Genomic DNA, 22,337 nt, shown 5'->3' on the forward strand with positions numbered 1-22,337 from the left:
GGTGTGAACGAGTTGCTCAGTCAGAGACGAGGGAAAGTCGCCTCGCTGGCCTTCCCAGCCGGCGCTAACCCGTTGAGGCCACTTGGTCGCTTGCCCCCGTGACTTTCTCCGCTGAACGGCATAGGTGGTCTTCTCTAGAGTATAGAACACTAGAATTCCAGTTCTTTCGATGAAGTGTTTATAAAAATAATACAGGGCCATTGTCACTATGTCTCATTGTATTTCCATATAGACTATCCTTCTAGGACTGAGGTATCACATTACAAAACTTCCAGTCGTCAAACCAATCAAGATCAAGCAGAATATGTCCTCGTTACAAAACAAAAGAAATCGGATCAACCATCTCTATGTAGACGGTATAGATGTTTGGTCATAATCAACACAAACATGAGTGCAGGGATTAAGGTCACGGGCCGACCAGGCAAAGACAGTCGTCGATGACCATCTCAAGCTCGCCCAGTCGGTCCTTGAGTCCCTTGTTCTCCTCCTTCAGGATGCCCATGACGCTCCAAGCTTCCGATGCTGGAACACCATGGCAGATCTGACACTTGGATGAATTCCACGAGCTGGTAATACCCGTGGAAGCCAAGCCTTTGAGCACGCGATCGTACGCCGACGGTCGCGGAGTGGAGGAGGGAGTAGACGCGGGAGTAGGCTTAAGTTCTTTTTGACTCTGAACGGGGGTAGTAGTAGGGGTGGAGAGCGTGACTTGGGATATATTGGGAGAAGGGGCGACGGTTGACGCAGGGGATTCAACACCCTCGCGACGCGAGAACACGCTCTCGGACAGGCTCTCGTCGCCAGAGTCGAAGCCCGAATCGCTGGTAAAGGTGGCGTTGCTGGCGCGTTTCAAGCTCCGCTTGGGCGTCTGAAGGTCGCCGCCCAGATCGGAGCTCTCGTCGTCGCTAGATCGGATCAACATCACGCTCCGTCGACGCGCCTCGTCCTCTCGGCGCCGCATCTCCCGTTCCTGCTCCAGCTCCTCGGCCATGGCTTTCACGGCCTTCTCCTGCTGGAGTACCTTTTCGGCCATGCCGTCCAGTTGAACCTTGAGGTGTCCCACTCGCGTTCGGGTTTCCTCCAGTTCTTCTTGCTTTTCATTCTTGTCGGCCAGCGCTTCATGCAGAGCGAACGTCCGTTGCTTGTAGGCCGCCTGCAGCCGTCTGATCACGCTATCTGCGTTGTTGCGCAGAGCATCGAACGCCTCCTGGTCATTGAGACCGCCCGACGTGGGCGGAAACAGCGCCGCCGTGATATCCATATTCAGAAATTCATCTTCGGCGGGCTCGGGGAGGTCCGTTCTACTCTCCTCCTGGCGCTTCAACCCGAAGAAGGAGAACGGGTTCGAAGATGTTACCTGCTTAAGGGGCGACGGGGCAGTCATGCGCTTCTGCGCCCGACTCGTGGGGACGGTAGGAGTGCTCGGGGAGCTGTACATGTTTGCTGGTGTTTCCGACGATTCCTGATCCGTTGGGGGATACACGACTCCTAGGCTGACCGGCTGCGACTTGCCCTGAAACCAACCCGATATCAATTTGGCGCCCTCCTCGAATTTCCTGCGGGGACCGTTCTCTGTCGACAAGCTGGAGGTTTTATCCAAGTCTTCGAAAGTTTTGGGCTGGTCTGCAAAGAGCTGTCGGGCGGGCAGATGGGGCGTCTGGCGTCGAATGATCTCGGTATTGGCTCGTCGATGAAAGGAGGGGTTTGGGAAAGACGGCTTGTCTGGAGGTGGAGATAATGCATCCGAGCTCTGTACTAACAACGCTGCAGGGATGTCGCGGCGGGACAGGCGATGATCATCGTAGGGTTGGTGACTGTCCTCGGGGTCCGGCGGCGGAGAGAGGATAGTCGACGAAGGTTTGAGGTGCTCAATGGCCGGTGCGAGGGGAGTTGAAGGGTGATCAAGGTCTTGCAGCATTGTTGTCGGTTTGGTAAAGGGGGGTGGAGGCGTGACGACACACGGGGAGGAAAAGGGATGGGATTGGAATGGTTGTAGGGATGGTGACCACTTGGGCAAGGACTGGAATGCCACGTCGAATGGTCGTCCAATCCAAGAAGCCCACGGAGGATAGTTGGGTGGGAATTAGGAGAAAAGGAGGAATGGAATTGGGTCACTCCCTAATAGTTCGGCCCTTTCTGTTCCTCCCTTCTTGGTAGTGGGTTTTTTTTGCTTTTTTTTTATTTTATTTCTTTTGTCGGACAGTTCCGATTTGGGGGGGCCGAGGGAGGTAGAGAATTGGTAAGACAACTGGATATTGATTGCTTGCTGGATGGTTTGATAGTTTGATTGATTGATTGATTGACGGAAGGAGGAGGGGGGAGGGGGAAGTGGCGTGTAATAGCTCAGGAGGAGAAGCTTAGGAAAGGAGACCGAGGGATAAGTCCAGTGTTGAGATCAAGACGAGGGAGTCTGGAATACTTTGGAGCAATTCAACGGCGCGACGATTAATCAGGAGTAGCTCGCCCGCACGTGCTCCTGACCGTATAATGTAGAAGTACTCCGTAGTTACTCCGTCGAAATGAGAAACCCAAGGGAAACACAAGTTTGACACTCTGACACTTCTCGTCTTAGACACTTAGATGCATGACAGAACGATCAGATTAGCGAAGGGGAAAAAGAAACCAGACCGATGTTTCTACTGCATGACAGACTCGAAAATCCGAAGGCTGGTCTACATATACGGGGCGTGTCCGTCAATCATCGCTCCGCAAAAAAAGCGGTGGCTGAACCGGAAGAGCAACGGGAAACCGTGAGGAAAGCAATGCTCCACCGTGACGAGGCGTCGCCCCAGTTGCCCTTTAGTTCCGCCCTCTCATCGCCTCTCACTTGCTCGTCCTTCTCCGGGGCAATTTATTCTTAGCAGTTTTGCCTCATGGCCCAGCTCCGATCGATTTTGAATTGTCGTTCTGACTTCATGTGGTTGGGTTGACGATCGACGTCATCTATTCTACCTTTTCGGTGCCTGTTGGGACGTGCCGTCAGGGGAATCAAGTGATGATTCTCACCGAGTATACTCCGGTGCACTCTAGGGTGTAGACAGGATGTCAGTAGTACTCAGTCCAGATCATCAACGGAATCAGGGGCCGAATCCATGGCTCTAGACCCTGCACAAGATGAAATTAACCCCGTTTCAACCCACTAATTAGCTCGGGGGTGATCCAGTCCTCCGGGAAATTACTGCAATCATTGGCCCCGTGGCAGATAACTAGTTAGAGTACAATCTGCTTAGATATCGAGCTGTCGTTACTCCATAATAGATTGTCTTCATTGGCCGGTAAGACAGGGGTAGATCACGTCGGTCTATGGAGTTGGAGATGGAGTCATGGTGCTGTGCTGAGTGCTGAGTGAGACAGTGAAACTGCATTACCCGTGGTTGGCAGCTGTCATATGCATTGCCTTCCTGTTGTATGTCCGTTATGACCTGAATACACTTGCAGCTATGCACTTGTGTCGTCTATTTCATACAGGCTCGGTATTTTCTGGCAGCTTAAACGGAGCTGTCGTGATCAGCCTCTGTCTCTACTTTGTTCATCTTCCTGCGAAACTTTTATTTCCTAGCCTACTATTCTGTTATGGCAGAGTATACTGCTTTGGTTTTGAACAGTAGCATATTCCCCGAGTAGTTCACTTCTTTATATTTATAATTCTCGTGGGACGGGAAGGCTGATGTGAGCAAAATATATCCAAGAACTCTTGGTAACGCTGCAAAGTTAACAAACATAACACTGCGAGTACCTGATCTCACAAAACTCTTTAATGAATAGCATTACACCTTTGCCAGTTAATGCATAGTGATTGTTGTGTTTATTGAGCTTTATCCTCTTCGCAGCATGTACAAGAATTATGTAATGTACAACTGAGGCGGTGAATGAAGCTTCGAGAGAGGATTATTCTGCCGTCTGCCGCCGAGCATCAACGGCGTCAAGTGTCAAGGAGACCTGGTATCATTCACCGGTGTCAAAGCGACCGCTCCGACTACAGTTCTCTTCGCATCTCAATGGTTTCTCCTTTTTAGAGTTTGAGATCAGATATCATCCCGAGCCCCCCCCCTCCGGTTTCCATTCGCACACCATGGCGCCGTCGGCCACCGACGATTTGAAGTTCCTGTCCAATGCTCTTGCGACACCAGAGCAACTGTCGAGCTCCTCGTCCTCCATCGACGGCGTCTCTCCCGACCTAGAGGCATCTATTCGATTTGCCGGTACCCAGCTGACACAAGCCGCGGGGGTTCTGTTGCGATTGTCGCAAGATATCATCGCCCAGGCCATCGTGACATTTACTCGCTTCTGGATCGGCCCTGAAGGAGGCAGTTTGCGCATCTACTCAGCGAAGGTATTTGATATCCGGTGTTGAAAAACGGACAGGAAAAGCAATCGCTAACACTTCACTCCTCCTACCACAGGATGTATCCGCCGCAGCACTCTACATGACCGCAAAACTATCCTTCCAACCCACCTCCCCTCGCTCCGTCTTGAACGTCTACACCTTCCTCCTCTCCAAAGATGCCTCGCCGCTGTGGTTCATCAATCCGGCCGGGTCGCCGTCCGAGAAACCCGCCCCTGAGACCTACTGCCTATCCGAAGGCGGCTACCAAAGCCAGCGACTGACCCTAATGCGCATTGAATCGATCATCCTGCGCACGTTAGGCTTCGACACCCACGTCGCTCTTTCTCACACCATCGCGTTGACATACCTTCAGACACTGGGCGTGTCGTCGACGGCCGTTGCGCGACGAGTCTTCGAGCATCTGAACGCGTCGCTGTTCTCGCCCCAGCTGGTGTACGTGACGCATCAGCCGAACGCGCTCGCCGTGTCGTCCATCTATCTCGCCGCGAGAGAGGAGGGGGTCAAGCTGGTGGACGGCGAGTGGTGGGAGGTCTTCGACGTGGACCGCGAGGAGCTCGGGTTCTTGGTCGTGGCGATGCGCAGTATAGAAGGGTTTGCGCGGGCCGAGAAGGAGAAGTGGTCGTCCAAGACGGTTCCCATGATTGTGGACGAGGTGGAGGCGGAGATCGAGAGGAGAAGGATGATGGAGGAGGGAGAGTGAGGATGAGTGTTTTTCGCATGTTTTTCGCATGTTTTCATGCCTACTACTGCTCAAGGTGTCTCAAGAGCTTATCTATCATGCTTGCTTGATACGAGCTGGAGCTGATGTCACCGGATCGCGGGAGGTGCCAACCAACCCGACCCTCAACTGTGCGATCCTGATCTTGGAAGTGGAGGATCTTGCACTGCTAGTGAAGGAGTCGCTCCCAGCGTCTTGTCTTCCAGCAGGCAACAACCTACTCACAAACAGACAGGAGTGAGTGTTCCAGACCACTGTAAATATACGTATTTAGCTTCCTACCTGTACATATTATACTATACAAGGGACCATATCGTCAAATACAAACCAACTTCACAAAAGCAAATTATTCACACAAATTCAAGCAGCCATGTATAATCCATATGAAATCAGCCACGTATCAGCCACAAAACATGACCGGGGCATGACTCAGAAGAATCAGGGGACCTTCCGGGAGTTGAAGGAGTTGAAGTAAGTCTCCGCCACATGATGTATGCAACCCCGCGTGCCCCAGGCAGAGACCGTCACCGCCCCCTCAACTGATAAGGACCGTTGATCAAGGTCAGCCTCCCTTCTTCTCCAACTCAACCATCCCACTTTAACATACGATTACTCATACTCATATTCATTATCCACTCTACGAAAGCAAGTACACACACACACACACAGAGAGAGAGAGAGAGAGGGTCCAAAGATGAACATCCTCCACTCCACACTCTCCACCTGGCGCGACCGCCTCGCCCCGGTCTCCCGTACCTCAACGTTCCGCAACACGGGACAAATCACGCCCGAAGAGTTCGTGCTGGCCGGCGACTACCTCGTCTATAAGTTTCCATCATGGGCGTGGGCCGACGCTTCCTCGCCCGCTAAGCGCGTATCGTATCTCCCCGAGGGGAAGCAGTTCCTGGTGACGCGCGGGGTCCCCTGTCATCGGCGGCTGAATGATAACTTCGCGGGGGATGCAGGCCACGACGATGAGATCGTCCGGGACATGTTGTCGGGCGGGGCCGGGGAGGATGATGACGATGGGTGGTTGAGGACGGGGGGCGGCGGGGACGCTGCCCATCGGGACAGGGAGACTCGGATTCCCGATGTGCGGACCGTCGATGAGGCGGGGAATATGGGCGAGAAGGAAGAGGAAGAGGAAGAGGAGATTCCCGATATGGAGGATGACGATGACGATGAGGAGGCGATTATTCGTGAGCCGGTGGGAGGGTCGGGGATGACGCAGTAAGCTTTCCTTTCTTTCTCCTGCTCACCTTCAAGGACATCTAGTTCCCATGACCTACTGGATAGAAGCTAATATGGGGGGAATGATTGATAGACCGACCCGCACCTACAACCTCTACATCACATACTCCAACTTCTACCGGACCCCGCGACTCTATCTCTCCGGATACCTGTCTCCCTCGGAACCCCTCCCCCCACCGCTCATGATGGAGGACATCGTCGGCGACTATAAAGACAAGACCGTGACGCTGGAAGACTTCCCGTGGTTCGACGGCAACGTCAAGATGGCCACCGTGCACCCCTGCCGCCACGCCTCGGTCATGAAAACCCTCCTCGACCGCGCCGACGCGGCGCTCAAGATCCGCTCCGAAAAGCTGAAGCAGGCGCAAGCTTCCTCCACGACATCCTCCGCCCCCGCCGCCGGAAGCGGCCTCGAAGGCCTAGTCGACAACGTCAAGGATCTGTCTTTGTCCGAACAGCAACAGCAGCAACAGCAGAGCGGCGCCGGCGGAGACGAATGGGAAGTTCTGCAGCACGACGAGGAAGACCAGGTAGCTATCCGGGTGGACCAGTATCTGGTTGTTTTCCTGAAATTTATCGCGAGTGTGACACCTGGTATTGAGCATGATTATACAATGGGTGTATAGGGTGTATGATTTTTTTTTTCGAAGCACCATACTCATACTCATACTCATACCCATAGCCAGGCAGCCCATGCGTCAGCGTTTAATAGTGATTTCACTTTTTTTTGGTCTCGTTTGTCCATTATTATCTTTTTTCTTTCCAAGGCGCAAAGGATATAGTAGGTAGGTAGGCAGCAAGTTAATTTTCTCACGATAGCATGACATGACATAACATGATATGAATAACATTCAATCATTACTATTCCGTAGTAGTTTCTATAGGCTATACATGAGATCTACAGCCCTGAAATACATCCTGTTCTCCCAGGCCCTCAAAGGTCTTTATGTAACCATCTAACTGCCAACCTAAATGATGGGCTGAACCACAACTAGTATCTCTCCTAGGAACATACATCCGTGATACAGGAACCGTACAACCTACTCATACCTGAGCAAAACCCGCCCGAGCGGATGAAAAATAGAAAGCGGTATATAAACCAAGTAATATTCATTTGTACCATATACTAGATAGCTATTAAATTAACCATGGAAACCAATCTGCAACAAAGAACTATGTAAATAAGACATGGAAGAAAGACCAGACATAAGTGAATGGTGATGATAAGACAATTGCCACCAAGGAGTCCTGCACAAGAAGTGAATGGAAAAAGAAAGGAAGAAAGAAGGTTCAAAAAGAGATACGGAAATGGGGGGAAATGTGGGTAATAATAACATAATAGAAGGTAAAAGGGGGGATGAATGGCTAGGTAGGTAGTAGGTAGGGTAGATGAACAAAGAGATAGGGAGGGAGGGGATTAGACAAAAGGGTAGATCGAATCAATCAAACAGGATTAAACTGGGACTAGGTATTGCAAACCATTTCAGTCTGATGAGTATTGGGGCTGATGGAGAGCTTCAAGAAGCGCATTGGCACGTATTGGCCAACTCGTACTCGGGCTCCGATTCCTGTTCCTGTTCCCGTGCTTGTTCTGATGCAGGCGCAGAAGCGGGTTCTTGTTCCGGTTGTGGCTCTGGCTGCTCTGACTGCTCTGGCTGCTCTGACTGCTCTGGCTGCTCTGGCTGCTCTGGTTGTTCTGGCTGCTCGGGCTCCGGCTGCGGTTGAGCTTCAAGCTCAGGAGCAGGGCATGCTTCAACGACGACGACTTCAGGCTCCGGCTCCGTCGGGGTCTCATGGACAGTAGGCTCAGGCTCAGGTTCAGGTTGGGGCTCAGGCTCGGGTTCCGGGGTAGGTTCAGGCTCAGGCTCAGGAGTTGGCTCCGGCTCGGGAGTAGGCTCAGGGCTAGGTTCAGAAGTAGGGCTAGGAGGAGGAGGAGACTCCGGCTCTTCAGGTGTCTGCGGGGGAGGGGTAGGCTCCGGCTGAGGCTCGGGTTCGGGCTCGGGTTCACTCTCCTCATAATGCGAGCTAAAGAAGTTTCCAAAGTTGACACTCGGACCATCAGGGGTACCAAAGGAAGTATCTGAGTTCGCCGTGGTTTCGGACGACATGTCCGAGTCACCACGGTTTTTGTTTTCATTGTAACTGTTGGAGCTGGAGCTACCGGTATGGAAGCCCGGACCGTCGGGGATGGAAAAGTCCCAGTTGAAGCCCTCTTGGGAGTCGCTGTTGAATTGTCTGGGAAGAAGAGCGTGGTTCTATAGATGGAGTTAGCTGGATGCTTTCTTTGCTGAGAGAGGACCTAGAAAAGAGAGAGGGGGTACCTTGGCGATTGGGGCTGATAGAACCGAGGCAGGACTGGCAGTTAAGAGGAGGCACAAGAGTGCTGAGATGTTCCTTGTGGAGTGCATTGTGTGCATGGGTAATAGAAATCTGAAGTTCCAAAGGAAAGTGGCTTGTCAACTCTGACTGAAAGTGTGATGTCCACTTAAAGATCGAGAGAATGTATGATAAGGAATGAGTGACTATGTAGTCAGGGAGTGAAGGAATGGATGGAATCTGAATGATAGATCGGAATGACAGAGATCAATGTCCTTTTATAACTGCTCAAGCTCGTCTCTGTAATCATAGCCAGGGCCTAGAGCCCTTTCCAGGGCGTATAGCCCTGTATACATCCTCCTAGGGACCTCATGCAAGGCCACGATAGGTAAAAAAGCCCCTATCGATACCCGATAGCGTTGCATGAGGCTGCAGGGATGCTCGTTCTAAGCCAGGAGCCCAGGGAGATAAGATGGATGCAGACTAATGCAAGGGTGACTCCGGACTATCCATGTCGCCAGGGAGAAGGACCCCAAAAGGAGTGCGCGCACAAACTTCGTTGTATTCTGTAAGCTACATATGGCTGTTTTCTGTTAAGAGGATGCATATCTTCATCGTTGGATCGTCAATCACAGTATCCACAACCCAGCGGGATACAAAAGCGCCTGTTCCTATATATCACAAAAGGTTCCAAAATAAGCCCATAAAACCCAACATGCACAGAAAAAAGAGTAGGTATATCTAAAACATCAACAGTAGATTCCTGAATAGATCATCACTGTATAGAAGTTATGCCAAAAACGATTGTTTCGCTAGGTATCGTTCCAGCTCGAGATCTCCAAAGGCCGTGCCAAAATTGGTGGTGCTTCTGAGTTTCAGCTCCGGTTCTTGCTCCCCAGAGTTTGAGGCGTCGGTCTCGGACTCTTTCGACTCCTCGGTTGGTCCAGACAACCCTAGAACGTGTCTCGCCTCGCCCAGGAGTTTTTGATCTAGCTCCTTGAGAAAGTCGTTGTCGTGCTCCTCGTCGTTCACTAGGGAGAGGGGCCCCTTCAGAGCCGGGTCGTCGGGCAGGTTGGCGAAATACGAATCGGAGTTTTCTGCAGGTTGCCGAAGCGCCCGCGGAGTAAGGGGTTCGTTCTCCTCCTTGATGGTGCCTTCAGTGGGTGAAGGCAGCTCCGTGTCCATATCCCGATCGATGACGGCCATGGGGGTGTGCCCAGCATCCCTGACAAGGTTTCTCTCAGGAGGTCCCAGCTCAGACAGTCGGAGCTTGAAACCGGGTTTGTTTTCAGCCTTCTGAGAGGCAGAGGGAGATGTCTCCCGAGAAAGCGGGGATGGAGGCGTCATCACACGGGCGAAGATTTCTGGCGGCAGCGCGGTGGATTTCAGCGTGATGCCATCCAATCTGCTGTCGAGCTTTTCAATCGGCACGGACATAGTAGATCCGGGCGTCGAGTCGGTCGCATGGGACCGGGGTGACAGCGCAAAGTCAAGGGAAGGGTTCGACAGGGTAGCTCCTTGCTCCGACAATGAGGTCTGACTGTCTACTAATTTCTCCGCCTCGGGAAAAACCCTGGTGGGTCGGGAGCCAGGGCTGGACCCCTCCCAGACCTGAGGGTTATGAGCTGACTCCGACCAGTTCGTGGGCAAGCTCTGGAAGATCATGGACGAGTGGGGAGCCGAGGCGCCCGGAGGGGAGGTCGAACCAGCGACCGTAGCCCCGTTGTGCCTCAGAAGCAATTCGAGGTCCGCGATTTTGGATTTCAGTAACGAGCGCTCCTGCTCCCACAATTGCCTTTCTTCGGCAAAAAGGGATCTCTCGTTTTCGAAATTCGCTCGTTGTCGATCCAGGAGTGACTGGGCCTGGTCGAGGTACTTTACGCTCGAGACCGAGGAGTCGCCCTGGGTGCCAAGCGTGGGATTCATGTGATAGGGATGGTTGACGGGCAACGACTGCGCACGACGCATGATGGGCGTGGCGGTAGGAGAGAAGCGCACCTCCTTGTAACAGCTGCCGTGGCCATTCGGAGATTTCGTAGCGGTTGCTGACTTCATGTTGGGTGGTTGGTAGTGGTAGACAGATGACTTCTACTGAGACAACTTCAAGGGGGTGGACAAGCCCCTCATAAGAAGGGATGGGATGGTCGGGTATAAGAAAGAAGACCAGATGTCCAAAAGGGCAGCGAGAAAAAAAAAATAACGAGGCGAGATTTATTGCCTCGGGCAGATCCAGAAGGAAAGAAAAAATAAAATTGGGTACTGACTGAACGGTCAGCTACACAATTCCGTATCATGAAACAGCGCGGAAGTAGGTCGCAAACTATGCAACAAATGAGGAATACGGAGACACACGTACGTACAGTGGCGAAACAATCAAAAGGTCGGGGCTGGCAGGGAGCCAAGCATGAGACAGGACAGTTCAGAGCGATTAATTAATCAGATGCCAACGGGTGCCTGAAAATGACACCCACGGATCCGGCAGAAATGGGGAGAGACGAGAGGCAGCGAGGAGAACAGATGGCGGGTGTTCACTGAGATCAGGCGGCCATACGTGGGGCGACAAGTGGACAATGCGCTTGACTGCAGTGATGGGTTCACAGCATTGTGTTATTTGCGAGTGGACCTATGGCGATGGGAAGAAGTCAGGCATTCGGACTTCCCACGACTGGCTGGTAAAAGTCGAGTCCCACATGCGGGGAAGAAGGAGGATAGACGAGAGGGACGAGAGGGACTTACACCAAGGGACAACGAATACACCGCCAGTACAGAGAAGAGGGGGAGGGAGGGAGGGAGGGAGGGGAGATAACCGATAACACATCCAAAAGATAAAAGAGTCGAAAGGAAAGAAGAAGAGGAAGACCGACGGATAGAAATACTGTTGATTTCCCCGTGATTGCGAGGCCTGAGGCCGATCACGAGGGCCGACGATGACGTCGAGGCAACCACGCAGATTCTCTCTGCCTTCTTGATTCTTTCTTTCTTCACTTGAGCTTTAGGGTACAGCCTACTCGGTAGTGCTGACGGTCTCAACCGATCATCCGCCCAGCCAGATATTGCAATCATCTGGCTTTGATATCATCGCCCGAATGATGTCGAACGGGTTGGTGCGAGGCACCATTTCATTCAATCCCCTTGAAACAAGCTCCAGCCTCGACTGGTCGCATCTCGTATTGATTAACCAGCTCGTGCTATTCCATTAGAATGCAATCTATCTCAATCTTTATTATATACAAAACACATACACCATGCAGAGATATACAATCAATCAATCAACCAACTAACGAACATTCCTTTGCTCCCAAGCCCTCCGTAAAAATATGCCATGCTCGACCAAAAAAAAATATGAAACAACTCCATGATGCTTCCCAGCGAAAAAAAACCCCTCGATGACATCCCTTTTTGTCTTTTGATCGGCTGCTAGTGGGGTCAACGCTGACACCAAAGATCGCGCCGTTACTCTGCGTCAAATATCAAAAAAACGTCATCGCGCAGCACCCACCAGCCACCGGCCAATTGCTCGACTCCTCGAACATCTCGGTGCTCCACATTTCGATGGATATCAATGTCTATCGCGCTGTGGAGAATAAGAAAAAAAAAGGGTATGCGCTTTAAACGAAGATGACGCCAAATATGTGATGAGGGGAACGGCCAAAAAAAAAAAAAAAAACCCCCAAATCGGAAGGCAAAGGTTTTGCGAAAGACCGAAAGAAGACGCGAATGCAGAAAAAGCAAAAATGAGGAAAAATAGTAATACATGTTCGGTCGGTGGATGTCCGGCTGATCGGAAAGACGTCAGTCATGCAAACTCCCCTAAAGAGAGGACTTTTCTTGGGAGTTTCGTTTCCCCAGTTGAAGCATCCGCTGCGCTTCACTGATAACATGTCGATGCATCGAAGGTAGCGCAAGGAACTGAAGTTCTTTGCGCATCTTTCCGAAAACCGTAGCCAGGTACCAGACACCCCGTGCGGACAGTTCGCGACCACCCGCGGCGGCAGATGGGAAATAGAACCGCGGATCCAGGTACAGGAGCACCGTCGTCCAGTTAGGTAGCTTCTCTGACAACATGCGCCCTGCGCGCTCGTACTCTTTCAAGGTACGCTTGGGGACGCCCGTCTGCGAATGGACGAAGAAGAAGATCTCGAATCCGACGCTGCGGATGCGATTGCGGGCGGTGGCGCTCAGCGTATCGAGGAATGCCCCGACCCGGTCGAGATCGAACGAGTTGCGGAAGAAGAGCGTGTTGTGAGAATAGACGAAGTCCTCGACTTCGTCGTGCAGCTGTCGATTGACAGAGAGTAGGTTGCGAACGCGGCCATTCTCGCCTACCCAGCTGGGACACATGCAGAGGGCGCGATATCGCCCGCGGGCAGTGAACGTTTTCCCGCGGTCGTCCACCACGATCAGGGGCCGGTCGATGTAGTCGTTGGGAATGGCCAGTGCATATTCATAGATCATCAGGCGGAGCTCAGCCGGTAAGCGTAGAAAAGGAGACTCCTTGGCGCTCAGTTTGCGAGCACCCGGCTCGATTGCCTGAAGCATCTCCATTTGGTGGTGTAGTTGACTAGCAACGTCGATAAGATAATGATAGTAGTCGTTAAGATAGTAGTAGTGAGAGATTCCGTGATAGCAACAGTATCAAGTTATCGTGATAAAAATGAAGGTGGAAGTTGTGACGGTATACCGGCCAACATTTATACTTCGGACGATGAATAAAGTGAGGCACTCTTCATGAGCATCAACTGACACTAATCCTAGCAGCCCCGACTCATAATTGAGTCATTAATCCTTAAGGTCCTAGGACAGCACTGAAAAAGGGATGAATGATAGGAAGAGAAAGAAAGAACAAAATGCAGAAGCAAGTTGGCAGGCAGAATCAGCTCATGCCAAGACGATGCGCTCACGGCCAGAAGAAAAAGAACAGGGAAAAAGGGGGCAAAAAGAACTGATTCGAGAAAAAAAAAAAAAAACCGACAGAAAAGAAAATTTCTACAAAACCGACATCATACCACTATTGATCAGCTAACTCCATTTCTTATCATTGGCGTCTGCCGAAAAAATGGGAGGATTCCGAAGGAGAAAGAAACCGGGCCGGATCAACCGAACCATCGTGCTGCAAACTTTAACCAGAAAACTTTTTTCTCGAAGAACTCAATCGCCACCGGCCTTCCAGTGCCAATGAGAGCCGCGTCCCTGAGGGCCCCTTCGCGTGTAAATTTTGGGTCCTACCCGTTGGAGTAATTCGAGGGAACAGGGTGACTGACAGGAAAGATCAAGATGACACGATCCCGGACAGGGTGACATACAGGGCTATATCAGGCCATGCTTAGTGGGTAGCACTTACTATCGGGCACTTCGGCACTTCTGCACTTTCTCCTCACTCCTCACCCCAAGATCAAATCTGCTCCGGACTATGGAGTCATCGGCATGCCTGGCCCCTGCAGTCTGCACTCGTCGGAGCAAATCCGCCGTGCCGGGTGTTCTTCGGTAGCGCCACCGACTGACGATGTTAGTAATATTATCTGCAAGACAATAGCCTAATCTCATCGTGATGATCTTCATCAAACCCTGAACATCCCCAGAGTAGCTCAACATCAAGATGCGCGATGGGGTAATCATAATGTGGATTTAATATATAAAACTCTATTCCCTGCCCGGTGAGACACGATCTTCACGTCCGTCTATAGACGCCGAGCGACCAGGCCGCTCGCAGCACGGCCAGACCCCAGGCCATGCCAATGCTGTCGCGAAGCACGTTGAGTTTGCTCCCCTTGACCTCTCTCCACCCGACTGGAACCTCGGCCACCCTCACACCCGCAAATTCAGCCAGCATCAGCATCTCCACGTCGAAGATCCACCCCTCCGAATGCATGTAGGGGATAATGTAGGGCAGCGAACTGCGAGAAAACAGCTTGAACCCGCACTGAGTATCCTTGATCGTAGCCGTTTTGGAGGGAGTCAGGAGCCACAGGATCAAATGGAACGAATGCATCAAGAAATTGCGGAGCTTCGAGCGCTATCGTTTCGGGACAGATGTTAGCGTCGTACCTTACTTTAGTTGCAGGGATACTGTGGAGCCATACCTTGACAACAGCTTCACTGCCCACCATATGGGCTCGAGAGCCCACCGCTACGCCGCGGCCCTCGGAATCCTCAACCCCCTGACAAGCGGAGACAAGCTTGCCCAAATCCTCAAACTTACTCGCCCCGTCTGCGTCCGCAAAAACCACGTACTGGCCACGAACATGTCGCATGCCGTGCGTGACGGCACCACCCTTCCCCCTATTCTGAGCCAACGTCACCACCCGTATTGTCCCGGGTGGTATATGAACACCCTCCTGAACCCTGGGCGTCCAGGGACCGGCGTGCCCCTTGGGGTGCAGCGAGAGCTGATGGTCGCGAGCGAAATTGAATGCCACCTCCTCCGTCTTGTCCTTGGATCCGTCCGAAACGAGGATAATCTCCCAGCCCCGATCGCTACGCGCCGGGCCATTCGCAGCTTGGCCATTTGGAGGCTGCTGAGCGGCAGTGCGTCGCCGAGTCGTCTTTTCGCCCGACAGCTGAACCTCCTCGTCTGCGTGACTGGCTAATGTCCCATACATGCGCTCGAGATAGTTCACCGCTTCTTCTAACATTCCGCCGAGACGGTCCTCCTCGTTGTAGGCCGGGACCACTAGGGACATGAACAGATCGGGGTTTTCCATGGCGGCGTGGTCCGGCATTCGGACGGCGCGTTTGGTCAGGGTATCATACCAACATGGCAGTTGCTGGGGCTCCGTAATTGATCCATCCTTCGATAGAGTGCGGTATTTCTTCTCTTCTGGCAAGGGGCTTCGCGGAACGGGGGCGACGAGAAAGAGGGTAACGTAGGACTGTGTATATCGAGCGGGGGTTAGTACACTGGTGTCATTGATCTGATCCACGTAGATCGAAGAATTGGGGGCCAACGTACCAGAACAAAAGCCCCGATAAGAGTTGCGACAACGGTCAAGAGGAGGATGGAGACGGGGACGTTGGCAAGGAGGTCTGCGCAATGAACGCAGACCCCGGCCCACGTTTCTGACGCCATGGTTGCAAATGTGCGATCTTGAAAATAGGGAGAAAGGTAGAGAAATAGAGGAATGTCGAGATCGGAGAGGAAGGATGAGCTTAAGCGCTCAAGATGACGGAGACAATCCGGACTTGGCCAGCCATGCGACGCGGAACTCGTCTGGTGCGAACAATCAACCTGGGTATCGGGGAGAGATGGGCATCGTTAGCCGGAGGGCGCGATGGATCTTAAAAGCGAAAGGGAAGAGAAAGTGCCGAAGAGGAGGTGAGGGGGAAAGCGGGCGTATCTCCGACGCGTTCCTGTCGCCAGCTTGTCCTTTCAGTGCTTAGCGTCCCCGACCCGTCGTCAGCATCTAAATTAAGTGCTGGAATCTAACTGCCTTGCGTATTCCCCTCGGACTACGGAGTGGTTACTTCCTGGGTCTTGCAAAAGTTGGCAATTCTTATTTTTACTCTTAAGCATTGTGCATGGTCTTATTTTCTATATTCTATTGTCGAAATCACAATCGGTTTAATTAGTTTATTGTTTCTTATCTTCACATCACGTATTTAGATCATCGTCCACCACATCCGTATTCTATTCCTGCCTTCTGGAGCTGTAAGCACGCTTCTGGAGATTGCTCGATCATAACCAAAAGCCTCGATCTAAAACGCCAAGGAAGCGACCGATTGGAAGTCAGACGATGACTCGGTATCTGAATCGGGTCGTTCCTCCATGGCGAAGGCATATAACACTCAGCAACGGCGTCAACCAATGTGACCGTTTGCCTGACGCACGTCCACGTAAACACTGTCGCAGCATGCAGAATACACTAGACATCGGAGGGACGCAGAGGCCCGGGTGTTTCTTTGCGATCCGGGCGGTGTCGCCTGGGCATGCATATGTTCAAGACATCGGGATGCCGTCTATCAACAGAACAACGCTAGCAATGCCGTATTGCTTCATGAACAACAACTTATAATAAATCCAATGCAAGCAAGGAACCCAGTCACCACAGCCTACTCGAATACTCAAGAGCCACGCATTTCCACATCAGCACTAGAAACTTCCTGCGGTGTACTGATGTGAAAGGGGCACTGTGCTTCCGCGAGCCTCTCGAGTTCCAGAGCAAAGGGGGTAACGGAGAATTTCTGTAAGATAGAGTCATAGGTCATCCAACGATCGAACTGCGCGATATATCAGTATAACCTCCACTTGTTTAGCTTACTGTGGAATTGAAAACGTACCTTTGCCAGCCTCACTCCCAGCCAAAGGCATCTATACATTCGGGATATTTTGAGCGATGGCATTTCAATGTTTCGTCCGTCATCCTCGGTCGGGGAACCTTCGAAAAAGGACGGGGGATAGTAGACCTGACTCCAGATATGTCCGCGGATGAGAAAGTCTTCGGGTATCCATTTTGTTTCATCAGAGATGGGGAATTCGGCCTTCTCCACCAAGCTCATGTCCAACAAGGGCGAAAACATGGTGTTGAGAAAAGCGACAATCCGCCGCCAGGGAACCACCAATTCGGCATATTTCATGCCGCCCGATGTGCGCGTCAAACACCACAAAAACGCTAACGAGAGGTGGAGAGCCGCATAAATATTCTTGTCGCCTATTTGGTCGAGGAAAATGGAAAATGTCTGGAATGCAAGATACGAGCCGTAGTATATTAACCGGGAAGGACTTTCAGGGTCGTCGAGCGCAAGAAAATCGTCTGCAACCTTCTGAGGGTCGTTGACGGAGGTCCAGTCCCTCGAAACCGATGAGTCAATGTCCTCAAGAGGCCTTGATTGTGTCGTGGATGCTAGGCGGAATTCATTCGACAAGAGAGCGTTGGTGCTGCCGTATTCCAGCATGGCGGCAAAGTTTGAGGCAGCTATATAAACCCCCTGCATTTTGAATATTCCTCCAACTCGGGGGATATAATTGTCTAATCCCGACAGAAAATTTTCGGCTGCGCTGAAGAAACGCTCTGAGGTATTCCGGCCGAATAGATAGCCGTGTGCGGTCACAAAGCCGGCCATGACCTGGGGATAGCGAACAACCCGTGGGTCCTTCAAAAGAGGGTTAAACAAAACTACAAAGATCTCTCGTGTCCCCTGGCATGGGCGCACGCTGATAAGAGATTTGGTGAAGTAGAAAAGCTGCTGGACGATATCGGGTCGAGCTGCAACGGCCAGATGATGCTGAATCCGGCCGACGTCGGGGTTCCTGTCCGCCGCTTTGTTGTACCAGTATTTTGCGACTCCGCCCCAGATCTCGCGGTCATGCAAATTCGACTCATCGACTGCCATGCGGTATTTCGACAGGTCTCCAAGGTATTCAATCCATGTCTCCTCGTAAGACGGCACGGTCTCCAAAAAGAGGGTCATCATGGAGTATGCATAGTAGATGAATGTCAGCATGGGCTCTAAGGAATCGGGCAGTCTACTACGTAGAAGTTCGAGAAATGCGTGGATTCCATATCGCCATATACGAATCGACATCGCGTACTTCTCCGATATGCGGCGCCCGAGAGATGGAATTGAGGATGGGTGTTGCGAAGCCATGTAAAAATCATGGTGCTCTTGTAGAAGGATTTGGTGCGCCGTAAGCATCGCATGCCATTTATCCGGGGATATGACGGCCATTTTCTGGCCGTCCTGAATGTACTCCGAACATCTCTTCTCCACCTTAGCTATTCCGCTGAAGATGATGCGCACCTCGCTGCTCAGTTGATATTCTGTCACCGGTTCAGCGTCTTGTATCTCCAAGAGAATCCCACATGATGCTGTACCTTCGGATGCGGCAGCGAACCTCCGGACAAATTTATGTTCATTGCTCAAATTCTGCGCTGACTCCTGACCATACGTAAGTCTCTCCGCGGCGAGACGCGACCTCCTCGGCAAGGCAAATGCCTGCTGCCCGTGGTTCAAGTTGGGCCTTGGACGATCTTGCAAAGCGGGACTGGAGCGGTTTCTGCGGTGATCAAGTCGCGATAGCCTTGCAGCTGCGCGGCCTGTCGAGTCGCCCGGTGAGTCCGGAGAAACTCGGGATTGGTGTATACCGCTGGCGACACCGGCATTTCTGGGGTGGTTATCGGGAGATGTCCGGCTAGTTGTTGGACTATTAGGTTGACTTGAATGCTCTATGTCCGCGGATACCCTCGTATTAACCAAATCGCCGGTTTGTTCATTTAGGTCATCTGCGACGAAGTTTTTGGGCACAGCCCCCAGAGTCTCGTTTGATAAAGAGACACTAGCAGAATGATGCGCGCGGTTGGTCGTAGAAGAGCCCCCCGGGGAATCTGTACCGGAGAGTGGCGGGATAACTGGACTCCTATACCAGGAATCAGAAAGCTGTGACACGCATAATGCGAAGGACTGACGTCTGACTTGACGATGCAAAAGCACCGAATGATCATCAGGGGCCACTCACTTGGCGATGTCTATATCATGGGCTCTTGAAGAAGGCATGGACGGAGAACCGGGTGCAGGATCTGTCACCGAATCCCGAACTCGGAGTGGAATCGTCCCCCGATCAACATTATCCTCACTCATCGTACTTAATCCACGATGATGTAATACGACATCTAGGTTCATCAGCTGGCCAGTCGCCATGGGGGATGAGGAGATGGTAAAGAGCGAGAGGGAATTGTCGAGTGGTTGAAACGCCGTCAAAACACGTGCAAATGCCTGAAGATTGGAACACAAAAGAGAATCGATGGAGTTCAGATGACACGACATGAAAGGTCAGAGATCAGAGAGGCGGGTGATAATGATGCGAAACTAGCTTCAGAATGGACAATAGAGCGGGAATAGCAGACAGTGACGGTGATACAATGACATCAACCAAGGCAGAGCAGAGCAGCAGAAACAGGGTTCACACCAAACAAGCAATGGCATTGACGGCATTGAAAGCCAGCAACGGCAGAACTTACCTAGCACTTGGAATATATAAGGGAATGGCTGGACGGTGGCATTTAGGTTAGGCAACTAAGCTTTATCGTCCTGTATTCATCTGCCTAGTAATACGAACCGCAGCATAGGATCCGACGGAGAGAGGCGAGAGGGCAGGAGACGCTAGGCAGAGGACTAGAAAGGCATAATAGATAAGAACTAGTCCACAATAAATTGACAATATTGAATATTCGAGTCAGAGGCAGACAGGCTTTAAAGCATGAGGGTGGAGAGAGAGAGAGAGAGGAAGGCGGAGAGGAAGGCGGACCGACGGGCAGAAGAGGCTGAGGGAAAATGGGGCCTAACCAACTTAAACTAAGACTACGGCCGATAGTTGGCCTGCCTGCCTGCCCACCCCCGCCAGTTAGTTGCCTTACGTGGGATTGTACGGAATACTATCCAGTACTCACTAGTGACATGGATAACTCGATTTGACATTATTGTCCAGACCTACATACGGAGTATTGTACATACAGTACATACTACGATCTGAAGACCGACCAATTCGGCTGACGAAGCAGCGGGTAGCTGTGGCTTGGCATCAGACCTTGCCGCCACAGCAATGTGGCGTTGATGCTTCTTCACCCTTCTGGAGAGGTCATTACAGTACTCTGTCCAGGTGTACCCCGTACACTTACATTTGAAAGTCGACACTCGAAACGGGAATGGTCGGCCTAGTCTGACCCCCCAGAGGCATGAGTGCTCCGTCAGTCCGTACCGTACTCCGTAAATGCGATCCATTTGTAGTTGCCTGACGACCTAAGTGTGTTTGACAACCGAATCGGGACAGCAGTGGGTCACGGGATGGCTGCAGTGGGGCGGCAGTCATTCGCATGGGCAAACAATAATGAACATTACTCCGTACTCTGTAGGTTTGTATTACCTTTGGGCATCCCAAGCTTAAACCCTCAGGCGCGTAGTTACAGTATAAAGCTTACGAAGCTCCCTTCGTGGCTCCCACAGATGAAGACCTGTTGACTGTTGGCTGTTGACTTTCGAGTCTGACTTTATTTCTGACGGTCAGACCCCATCCCCCGATCAATCTACTGTCAGCGGTGTTCATGCCGAGAGACCGAGCCAGGATGGCTCATATCAAACGGATGCCTGGCCCGATCAGTCGCATTTCGAGCCCTTAGCCAAGTCCCAAATTCACGCCCATTCCCCCTTTCGTCCGTGCGACACGTTCCACCGTCTCCCGGCAATTCCTGGCTCTCCGACCCTCTCTCTCTCTCTCTCGGCAGTCCGCGACGGAAAGTCCTCCCTGGCATTCAAATTATCGGACCACCCTTGCGTGAGTGCAAAGATAACCCCGACTGACTGGACGTGAGACTTTTGCCACCAAAGCATGGCCCGGAGCCCTGCGGATCGTCTCGTATGCCATAACTCTATCCAGCGATCAGCGCGCCACGTTTAACGTTCCTGCCTAATCCGGACGCGAGGGTCTTGACTCTTATGCCTGGGACCCGGATCGACCATCCGCCTTGATGGGACTAGCGATTCTAGGTGAGTACTGTCGGGTGTAGGCAGACTATTCATAGTTCGGACAGGGTCAGCTAGCATTTCGAAGCCGTGGGTTCCAATCATTACAAATCTAGGATAGTTGACTAGCTATTTATAGTATACTATACATGGTTAGTTATTGATCCTAGATGTCGGTAAGATCGACAAACCCAGATTGGATTTCCGTCGAGCGAGAAGTACAAGGGATGCCCGGATCTAATACTCACTGACTGGATTACCTCGAAGAAGTTTAAAGTGCTATGCATGTCTCCTCGAAAGACCCACCGTGGGTAGAATGTCATATTGCAAGTGAATTGATTATGATCCTGTCCAATTATTTAGCAAGGAACTGAATGGTTTGGAAAGTTACTCGATATGACAAATCAAATATTTCATTGGAAGCTCATGGCCATCATTTGATGGCTATGCCACTACTGACACTCCGTGATTGACGAAAGGATTGATAGTGTTGAAATGGTCAGCGTAGAAGGATTTGAATCCTAGTAGACTTTATGTCATTCTGTATGTAAGGCCGTTAGCTTGCATGAGAGAGTGGATGATACATACAACTGTGTCCACAGCTCTATGTAGTAACTCTTTCCCCGCTGGTTGATGCGTACCATGTCGTCGAGCCAAAAGGCTCAGATATTTAATCTGCTTCTGAACTTGGTTAATTTCGGATGTATATTTCCGGTGACCACCATCATGATTCATGAACCGCGGGACGGCATCTGCCCCTATCTTACCCATCGGTTGACAGGGATATGCAAACCGGGATACTGTCTGCCCGCCCGATCATCATTCACCCTCACCCTTGGCTACGTCCTTCCCCTCGCCAATTGCCCATTTCTCTTGTTTGAAATCTATATTTTTAGTCACCTATGTAAACCCTCCCCCTCCAAAGTACCACCCCCCCGCGTCAAAAAGGATACCAACATCCAACTATTGCCCGTGTAACGCAATCTGCAGCCCGTATCACAAGCACCCCCGAGGAACAAAGAAAGTTTGCTACTGCCACTTCAGGGGGAGGACGCAACACTGCGTTGCCCGGACCACTTCCTACTGGAACAACCCCGTCAAACAGCGGGAGCCTTGCATCAATCAGAACATTTCCAAGCCATTTGGGAATGTTGGTGTCCGCTTATAGCGTATCCGGGTGGTTGTTGGTTACTAGGACGCTTGGAGCTGGCCGGGATGGGAGTTAGCTGTGATACCTTGGCTTTTGGGTATGGC

The 22,337-nt window shown here is 51.7% G+C and overlaps 8 protein-coding genes across 8 annotated transcripts; 2 read left to right on the top strand and 6 right to left on the bottom strand.

Moving 5' to 3' along the window:
• Nucleotides 1–406: 406 nt before the first annotated feature.
• KD926_007869 (uncharacterized protein) lies at nt 407–1,918 on the bottom strand (the record flags this gene model as incomplete). Its single annotated transcript, XM_053100763.1, has 1 exon — nt 407–1,918. One exon carries the CDS (start codon nt 1,916–1,918, stop codon nt 407–409), a length of 1,512 nt encoding a protein of 503 aa, XP_052955634.1.
• Nucleotides 1,919–4,072: 2,154 nt separating this feature from the next.
• Nucleotides 4,073–5,048, top strand: KD926_007870 (putative cyclin; the record flags this gene model as incomplete). The annotated part of the gene is made up of 2 exons (XM_053100764.1): nt 4,073–4,333; nt 4,404–5,048. 2 exons carry the CDS (start codon nt 4,073–4,075, stop codon nt 5,046–5,048), a joined length of 906 nt encoding a protein of 301 aa, XP_052955635.1.
• Nucleotides 5,049–5,760: 712 nt separating this feature from the next.
• On the top strand, nt 5,761–6,943 carry KD926_007871 (ATG3/ATG10 family protein; the record flags this gene model as incomplete). The annotated part of the gene is made up of 2 exons (XM_053100766.1): nt 5,761–6,296; nt 6,391–6,943. The coding sequence occupies 2 exons, from the start codon at nt 5,761–5,763 to the stop codon at nt 6,941–6,943; spliced, it is 1,089 nt and encodes a 362-aa protein (XP_052955636.1).
• Nucleotides 6,944–7,834: 891 nt separating this feature from the next.
• On the bottom strand, nt 7,835–8,725 carry KD926_007872 (putative cell wall protein; the record flags this gene model as incomplete). The annotated part of the gene is made up of 2 exons (XM_053100767.1): nt 7,835–8,572; nt 8,639–8,725. The coding sequence occupies 2 exons, from the start codon at nt 8,723–8,725 to the stop codon at nt 7,835–7,837; spliced, it is 825 nt and encodes a 274-aa protein (XP_052955637.1).
• A 697-nt stretch (nt 8,726–9,422) lies between these two features.
• Nucleotides 9,423–10,688, bottom strand: KD926_007873 (uncharacterized protein; the record flags this gene model as incomplete). The annotated part of the gene is made up of 1 exon (XM_053100768.1): nt 9,423–10,688. One exon carries the CDS (start codon nt 10,686–10,688, stop codon nt 9,423–9,425), a length of 1,266 nt encoding a protein of 421 aa, XP_052955638.1.
• A 1,755-nt stretch (nt 10,689–12,443) lies between these two features.
• KD926_007874 (uncharacterized protein) lies at nt 12,444–13,178 on the bottom strand (the record flags this gene model as incomplete). The annotated part of the gene is made up of 1 exon (XM_053100769.1): nt 12,444–13,178. One exon carries the CDS (start codon nt 13,176–13,178, stop codon nt 12,444–12,446), a length of 735 nt encoding a protein of 244 aa, XP_052955639.1.
• A 1,123-nt stretch (nt 13,179–14,301) lies between these two features.
• On the bottom strand, nt 14,302–15,699 carry KD926_007875 (dolichyl-phosphate beta-glucosyltransferase; the record flags this gene model as incomplete). The annotated part of the gene is made up of 3 exons (XM_053100770.1): nt 14,302–14,646; nt 14,714–15,502; nt 15,583–15,699. The coding sequence occupies 3 exons, from the start codon at nt 15,697–15,699 to the stop codon at nt 14,302–14,304; spliced, it is 1,251 nt and encodes a 416-aa protein (XP_052955640.1).
• A 992-nt stretch (nt 15,700–16,691) lies between these two features.
• Nucleotides 16,692–20,433, bottom strand: KD926_007876 (uncharacterized protein; the record flags this gene model as incomplete). The annotated part of the gene is made up of 5 exons (XM_053100771.1): nt 16,692–16,847; nt 16,908–18,984; nt 19,084–19,340; nt 20,088–20,193; nt 20,243–20,433. The coding sequence occupies 5 exons, from the start codon at nt 20,431–20,433 to the stop codon at nt 16,692–16,694; spliced, it is 2,787 nt and encodes a 928-aa protein (XP_052955641.1).
• Between the last annotated feature and the right edge of the window lie 1,904 nt (nt 20,434–22,337).

The sequence above is a fragment of the Aspergillus affinis genome (assembly GCF_023601865.1).
Source record: "Aspergillus affinis strain CMG 70 chromosome Unknown NODE_49_length_218823_cov_86_643632, whole genome shotgun sequence".
Lineage (NCBI taxonomy): Eukaryota > Fungi > Ascomycota > Eurotiomycetes > Eurotiales > Aspergillaceae > Aspergillus > Aspergillus affinis.